General features: G+C 43.8%; 1 protein-coding gene across 5 annotated transcripts in view; it reads left to right on the top strand.

Annotated features, from left to right (window-relative positions):
• Positions 1-8,275, top strand: part of COL14A1 (collagen type XIV alpha 1 chain) — a 211,034-nt gene that overhangs the window by 183,001 nt on the left and 19,758 nt on the right. For all 5 annotated transcript variants that reach the window (XM_049632956.1, XM_049632953.1, XM_049632952.1 and 2 more), the window contains exons 43-45: positions 1,233-1,268; positions 2,295-2,361; positions 5,932-6,120. In XM_049632956.1, the coding sequence (XP_049488913.1) occupies positions 1,233-1,268; positions 2,295-2,361; positions 5,932-6,120 (292 nt within the window). The remainder of the gene's footprint in view (positions 1-1,232; positions 1,269-2,294; positions 2,362-5,931; positions 6,121-8,275) is intronic.

Raw genomic sequence — 8,275 nt, 5'->3', positions numbered from 1 at the left:
GTGTGTGTGTGTGTGTGTGTGTGTGTGTGTGTGTGTGTGTGTGTGTTGAATAGACATTGCGAGATGCAAGGGAGAGAGGAGAAAAGACAACCAGTGGTGGGCTCCAGCTGCTTGCAGCTGCTCAGGAGAGTAGGTTACGCGCTTCTCTTCCCATCTCATTTCCGTCTTGAGTGGCAGCACATTTTGTAGCTTGAAATCAACCACAGTAGATGGATTTACACCTCCAAAAACGGCTAACACTACAATTCAGGGCATCTTATTTTTCCAGAAAGTCAATATCCCTGCACACCATGGGGTGAACCACAATTTGGAAGGTGACTGTTGATCAAGTAGAGATTTTGGAGAAGATACTTGGGTAGGACCTGTTGAGATTATTGTAACAACTCCAACAGTCTGACCATGTGGGTACATTCCATCTGTAAATGCCATTTACTATCCTTTTGGTAGAGACTATAAAAATATTGTTCAGTGAATTCTACTACGTTGTTTTAGAGTCGAAACGACAGGTGGAATGCTCTGAAGACACATGTTTTGCTTATTAGTGTCAATTCATTACAGATACCTTGCAAACTCCCTTATCTTTTCAGTAAAAATGTGTGCCGTAATAATAGTTTCTTATGGGTCAAAGAGTAGCTAAGCCACGAAACAAAATAATAATTTAACTGAGAATTCATGTTAATATGAGTGCCCGTTATCAGGGAGAACCGTGGGGAAGGAATTGTGTGCTGTGACGCCAGACGGAAAGCGGAGTCGGGTTATGGGGTTTCACAAATGTCATCTCTTACCCTGAACTCTTACGGTGGAAGATCTTTTACTTCCTTCTTTTAAAAATGGAAACAATTTAGCTATTCAGCAGAGGTTTGTAAGATAAATCAGGAAGCATCGGTAGAGTACAATCCGTGGGCGGGAGGTGTTTAGTGTGAAAAGATGTGAGCGATCTATTCAGTGAAACTACATGGCAAAACAGCATTGCCCCATGATCCCAATTTTGTGTTAAAAAAAAATGCTCTCTCTACCTATTCAAAGGCTGGGGGAGCAAAATATTTCAAAGAGCTACTTCTGTTTGCTGGGTTTACAGGTCGCTGTTTGTTTATTCCTGTTGTGTACCTGTTTGTGCTGCACAATCACTAGAGCTAAGAAAAACATCTTAACAAAATAAGAAAAGATGCATCCTCATTATGCCCAGCTGAATGCAGTGTGATAAGTAACTTGACGATTTACGATTTTTACAGGGTATCCCTGGAGCAAAGGGGGAACGAGGAGAAAGAGTAAGTACCCTCCGGCTCTGTTTATCACGCACAGCTGGCTGCACATCTTTCATCACCAAAGCCTGATAAAGGATGACCATTTATACTGTCATGATTATTCATTGCTCTTATTTCATTCCCTCTCTCCTCGCTCTCCTCAACTCATTGGACTGTGAGCACATTGTCAGGTGGAAAAACACCCGGTGGGCTAGAAGTCAGGAGAGCAGGTTTCTAGTTGTGTATCTGCTGCCATTCAGCTAAATGACCTCAGGCCCATTTCTTCAAGGATCAGAGAGAGAGGATCAAACAACTCTGAACTCCGGAGTGAATTTGAGGACAGACTTATACAATGGATGTAAAAAGGCATCAGAGAAACAAAAGCCCTGTACATTTGCCAAGTAGTAGAAATGGGGCTTGTGTCTTGCCTGATGGGCCAATGTTAACAGCTAATGGCAGACATACATCAATGAACTGGCTGTATCCTGTAAGTCAGTTTGTTTTAGGGACGTTCTCTCCCTTTTGAGAAATTGTGCAGCTGCTGATAGAATTGTGCTGTCGCCTGATAGAACTGGGCTGGGTAGCAGAAACAGCAGCGGCTTTGGGCTCATCCAGTCAGTTACCTTTGTGAAACTTTGGGCAACGTGTTTAACTCTGTTCATCTATAAAATGGGTTTAATGTCTTTCCTTTGAGTTGTTATTGATAGTAAATAAGCCACTGCCTGAAAAAGTGCTATATTTTATAAGTTCTGAATAACTATAAAGGAGGCATTAAATACATATGGGTTTGTTTCAAAACTTAAATTTTTTAGAATCTGGGAACAGAAATACGTACTTGGGCCTTTACATTTAATATAGACTCCCAGGAACCTGACACCATGAGTGTCAAATTGCATGACCTTCTCTGCACATGGTGGTCAATCCTGTCTGTCACGGGAGCCACAGGGACCAGGTGGGAACAGCTAATGAAGCCAGGTCTGCATCCTGGAAGTATCGCCATGCAGCTGGGCTTGGACCTGAGAGTCAGGAAGATGCTTCTTTTTCATCTAGGGTGATCTGCAGTCTCAGGCCATGGTCCGAGCAGTGGCGCGTCAGGTGTGCGAGCAGCTGATCCAAAGTAAGTGCGTGACACGGGGCGCCTGGGTGGCTCAGTCGGTTAAGTGGCCGACTTCAGCTCGGGTCATGATCTCGTGGTCCATGAGTTCGAGCCCCGCGTCAGGCTCTGTGCTGACCGCTCAGAGCCTGGAGCCTATTTCGGATTCTGTGTCTCCCTCTCTCTGACCCTCCCCTGTTCATGCTCTGTCTCTCTCTCTCTCTCTCTCAAAAATAAATAAACATTAAAAAAAATTAAAATAAAAAAAGTAAGTGCGTGACAGTTTCGGATATTGTACTCTGTGGTTCGTCCAGATGGGAATCTGCCCCTCCCAAGAGTTAGTGGCTCAAGAGAACACCTCCAAAGCTTTGTCTTGGTGCAGATGGGTAAGCTTTACAGATGGCCATAACTAACCCATTACAGAGGTCATTACAGATCACCCTTGAGTTCTGTGTCGATGTCACAGATACCTAATTCCTCTGTGGCATCTGTCCAAGAGCTCTCCTTTTGCCCATAGAGATCTAACTTGACTGCCCCGATCAGATCTTTTGTTCTTTCTTCATCTTCAAGTGGATAGATTTTTTTTCCTCAAGTACTCAGCACTTGAAATCTGCCAGACGAAGGAATCCGAAGCTGCTTTCAAAGAGATGATTCATGGTGTTGATTTCTATCAACTCACTAGATTTAAATCAATACCTCCTTTTTGTCCTTTTCTTTGGACTGGCCTAAGGCCCTTCACTTTATTCTGTAACATTTATGTAAATACAATATAATAATGCCCCTACACGCACACAGGGGCGGCCTTCACGTGACATTTTTGGCATGACACTGGTGCTCATGCCAAAAATTACACTGGAACATGCTTTATATGACACCCAACTTTCCCACAGCAGTGTTCCAATTACTGATTCGTGTTCATTCACTTGTATATCTACCCATTTTGTGTTTCTCCCAGGCCCTCTGACGTTTTGTCTCAATAATCTAACCAGAGGGTTACTAGTGTGGGCCCTTCCTTTTGCCAATGATTTGTTCGATTCCAGGAAGATCTAAGGCCTTGTAGAGATGAAATATTCAAACCCAGCCATCTCTGGCTTAGCTCTAGCTGTCAAGCCCCCTACTCTGGTAGCACACGCCCCTCCCATGAGCTGAGTGGCTGCCTCAGCTCTGAAAGGTTACATTTTTTTTGACCCAAGGACATCTAGGAGTCTCATAAGCATCCAGGTAGGCCTTTTGGCTGTAGCAGATATCCCAAATTCCATCTGTAGTAGAGAAACCCAGACCTCATCTTTGGGAAGGCATGGAGTTACTGTCCACACCATCTTGGGAGCGTTTTCATTAAGACATAAATCATGCAGACCATGTACAAAGCTACAGTCTTCAGGCATAGGAGTAATGCTTCCTATATTTTAACTTTATTTCATTTTATACATTGCCCAAACTAAATGTGTGTGTGAGAGAGTTTACCAGTTTTATTTTTTTTTTTATTTAAATGTATTTATTCTGAGAGAGAGAGGGAGAGGGAGAGACAGAGAGTGTGTGTGTGGAAGGGGCAGAGAGGGAGGGAGAGAAAGGGAATCCCAAGCAGGCTCTGCACTGTCAGCACAGAGCCCGATGTGGGACTCGAACTCACAAACCGTGAGATCATGACCTGAGTGGAGATCAAGAGTCAGATGCTTAACCGACTGAGCCACCCAGACGCCCTGAGAATTTACTAGTTTTAAACAAAACTATTAAAGTTTAATGCCAAAATAAGATCATTAAAAACATAGTAAATTATAAAAGCTAAATGGAACATTAAGTGGAATATGTCCAAAGCTAACCTGTACCTTGGATTATCTTGTAGGTTTCTCATTTCAAGTAAATGAAAGTAAATGAGCAGGTAATTATTTTAAGGAAGCCTAAGGGTTAAATCCAAATAGGACTCACTGACCACAAAATGTGGAAGATTTCACAGTAGTTGTTGTCATATTCCACGGTAGAATAAAAATCTTTTAAAAGTATATGATTATTTAAGACGTGCCCTACAAGCTCAGAGTTCAAAATGGAGTTTTTTCCCTCAGGAAATCTCAGATTCTTGTGAATGACTTGGAGGAAATGAAAGCCAGCAGGGAGTTATACAAGAAAGCTGAAATGAGCCTGTAGAATAGGGAGGCCCTGCCTGTGAGTGCCGTTGTGAGAGAAGAAATAGAAAAGATTGCATGCAACTTTATGAGCAAGCCCCGACCTGCCCAGAGGCTGTTTCTGGCACCTCAGCCATCTTCCCACATCCCGACTCAGGTCCTTCCCACGTGCCACCTCAGGTTCCTCTGGGCTCCTTACTTCATGGCTTAGGTTTCTGCTCAGAACTTCATTCATCAGTTAGCTTCTAAGTATAATAAAACCATGAGTTATCTGGTTTTTGGTCCAGAGCTGATCAGAAGAATGACTCGAGGAAAGGTTATGTGGGGAACTGTGTGAGGTCAAAGTGATGACAGGTAGAGAAAGTGATGAAGGATGGCCCCTTGTCAAAAGAGAAAGGTGGAAAAGCACACGCCTACAGGTGGCCCCTGAGTCACCAGGAAGCCAATCCTAGTTGCGGTCATGGTCCTATGCTTAGGAATGCCTTGAATATATTCTAGAAATAATCCCTCTAAAAATGGTTACTATTCTTTATTTAGATTTGAATGTTTGAAAAGGGTGAGATTTTCATCTAGGAAATTCACTTATGTGGGAAATCTTACCTTCTGATGTTACCGGAAAACTGAATGAAGCATTATGGTAGCAAGCTCTTTATCAATCTATACTTCTGGTTATTAAGATACATTCTTCCAGGGGCGCCCAACTCTTGATTTTGGCTCAGGTCATGATCTCGCGGTTCATGGGTTCGAGCCCCACATGGGCCTCTGCGCTGACAGGACGGAGCCTGCTTAGGATTCTCTCTCTCTCCCTCTCTCCCTGCCTCTCTCTCGTTCACGCTCACTCACTTGCTCTCAAAATAAATAAATAAACTTAAAAATAAATAAAATAAAATACATTCTTCCAGCCATAACTGAGTTAAGGGATTATAGGAGAGAGCGCCAGATTCTCTTTCTTTTTTTTAATAAAGCTCGTGGGAGTTTCTGCAGCTGGGACCCAAGTAAAGGTTCCTGCAAAAAGGCTTGGCGACGAAGAGACGAATTGAAACAGAACACTTGTCTGGGGATTTGTGAGCAAGAGGGTGGAGCAGTCTTTGTGGGTTTGGAAAAAAGGCAAATAAATTGGTGGGGTTGTTGCTAGAGAAAAGGGGCAGCTGGGTGAGGGTTTGGGGGTCAGATAAATGTAGGGGGCGAAGATCGAATTTATGACTTCTGCCCATTGATGTTTACTGGGATGCTGATGTGAGCTGTAGGATTGCAAACTATTGAGATGTATCTTGAATACAGTCCAGCTGTTCATATCATCCAGAGTAAAATGTAATAATTTTTAACTTGGAAAGCAACATATTTCAGAGGGGTGTGCTTTTCCTCTTGTGGTTATCTGACAGAATTGTTTGGAACCTTGACAAATAAAACCGCTTGTCTCCCCTTTCTGTGTGTGACAGTTCATTGAATGTTGTCTTTGCCCTTTGTGTCTCAGGTCACATGGCCAGGTACACAGCCATCCTCAACCAGATTCCCAGCCACTCCTCATCAGTGCGGACCATCCAGGGGCCTCCCGGGGAGCCTGGCAGACCAGGCTCACCCGGAGCCCCTGGTGAACAAGGGCCCCCCGGGACCCCAGGTTTCCCAGGAAATGCAGGTGTGCCGGGGACCCCAGGAGAACGAGGTAAGCTGGGGCGCCTCTCTCGTTGGAACACCACTGAGGTGTGTACAGTGAAGCAGAGTGGAACAGTGGTGCTCATGCAATGACGAAGTCCAAAATAATGAATGTAAATTCATTTCACCCCATCTATTCTCTAGCTTCTTATTTATCCATCTCCAAGATTGAGAAATTGAGTAATCTACAAAGCATTTCGTCAAAAGCCATGTCTGCTCGTATGAAAAAGGAGGATCAGGACCCTCAACTCACCTCTAAGAGGCTTTTGAGCTAATGAGAGGAAGGTATCCCCTCTTAGATGGAGGAATTAAGAACAGGTGCCCCTTCCAGGTAGAAGAATTAGAAAATGGTGCCCTCCCCTGATGTAGCATCACACATATGTCATGCTAAGCCAAGAGCTCACTTCGTAGGTCTGGTGCCTTTTTTGTGCAGTGCCCATACTGGGCAACAGTTGGTGGCAGCCCTCAAGTGAGTCATGAGTCATATCGACCTATGATTTACGTATGTCTATGTAGACCATGCCAACTATAAACTTCGGATGAAAATATTGTTTGTGGTTCCTCTTTCTATAATATAAGGCAGCATTTTATTTAATAGTTTCACAGGCCAATGTTTTGTCTTTCCTACTAAAGTTTCTTGAAAATAGAAATCCTACTTAGCCTTTGCTGTTATCCTCTACAGGTTTTAGCAGTGTCGTGTAATACAATAATAAGACTGGCTGAATTTCACCCAACTCTATAATTGGCCAAGGTCTCCCACTCCAGAAGCAGATTAAAGAGATGTGGGAAGTTGGGGTTCCATATTAACCACAAAGAAAGCAATGGGGAGAAAGACAACCGATACAAGTATTTTCTAAGACACAATTTTATAGAATGTGGGTCTGGGGAAGAGCTAAGTATTATCTGTTTGCCCTGTGAATCCTACTACTTTTGTGAGATGGATAGGATATATTCCTTTTGTAACATCGGAGATGTAAAATGCGGATGACAAAGGGGATACTTTATGTTCATTCTTGAACCGTGCCAACAGGCCACGTGCGTTCTGCCTCTGCGCTTTCGTACACATTGCCCCCCGCTTTGGAAATGTCCTTTTCTTTGCCTGTCTTGTGCGTGTCTTACTCTTAGCTCAGGGCCCAACTGCCCTTCTGTTTCAGGAATGAGGTTGTTGTCGATCGCCCCAGACCACAAACGGCTTCACCCCCTGAACACCTGCCACACCAACTGTCTCTCCCACCCATTTGAGCACTCATCAGGGGTGGGTGAACAGCTAGACTGCCAAGACAGGGTCAGGTCTGAATTGTGTTGCACACTCAGTAGCTGTTGCTCTAATGGGAACCCAGCTCTGGTTTTCCTTTCTGAAGGTTTTTCCTGGGCCAGGGCACTAAATCAGCACATGTAGAGAGGGGCATAATTCCCTCACAGCACATGGAAGATCTGGCAGCTAGGAAGGTGGCCACCTCTGTCAGCCGGGCACCCTCTAACGGTGTCGGTGATGGATCACCTGTGACTCAGGGGGCACAGGGCCAGCGCCTGAGTCACTCTCAGCAAGTCACAAGTTGTGTTTGTTCTTTTTGGAAGTCCTGTTCTTGTTCTTGCCAGACTGAGTCTCTCCTGCCCTGCAAGAGGACGCGAATGCTTAGACTGGAGGAAAATCATCCAGGAATTCTCAGTGACCCAGACAAACTTCGAAATAAGAATTTCCATGATGTAATTTTCCTACCTACCTATAGCTGTACAGGTATTCCTAAAAAGTGTAGAAGACAAAGCAAAATCCTGTCCTGCATTTCACAAATACGTGGAGGATGACAGTAGGACAAGAAAGTGAGAAATGCCCTTTGCACATGAGGGAAAGTGATTTTGGCTTATTACCAATTGAGGGGAATGGTTTGGGGCTTAAGGTTAGGGTTTATTGACCAACGCCTAAGGACTTTTTATTCCTAGCAGGGTATTTCAGTCCTGTTGCGCTTGGGATTTGTTGCTGCAAGGAAGAGAGTGATTTTTTTTTTTTTATCTTGTGGTCCAAATGCCCAGAAAGTATTGAGAGAGACAAGTATCTACCTTTCCACTAAATCAAAACAATAGAATTTTAAAACTGAAGATACTTCAGCTATTGTTTCTCCTAACACTCTCATTTTGTGTAAAAGAAAGCATATGAAGATATTGAA

This window comes from Panthera uncia, chromosome F2, assembly GCF_023721935.1.
Source record: "Panthera uncia isolate 11264 chromosome F2, Puncia_PCG_1.0, whole genome shotgun sequence".
Taxonomy (NCBI): Eukaryota; Metazoa; Chordata; class Mammalia; order Carnivora; family Felidae; genus Panthera; species Panthera uncia.
This window is presented reverse-complemented; position numbering and strand designations above follow the sequence as displayed.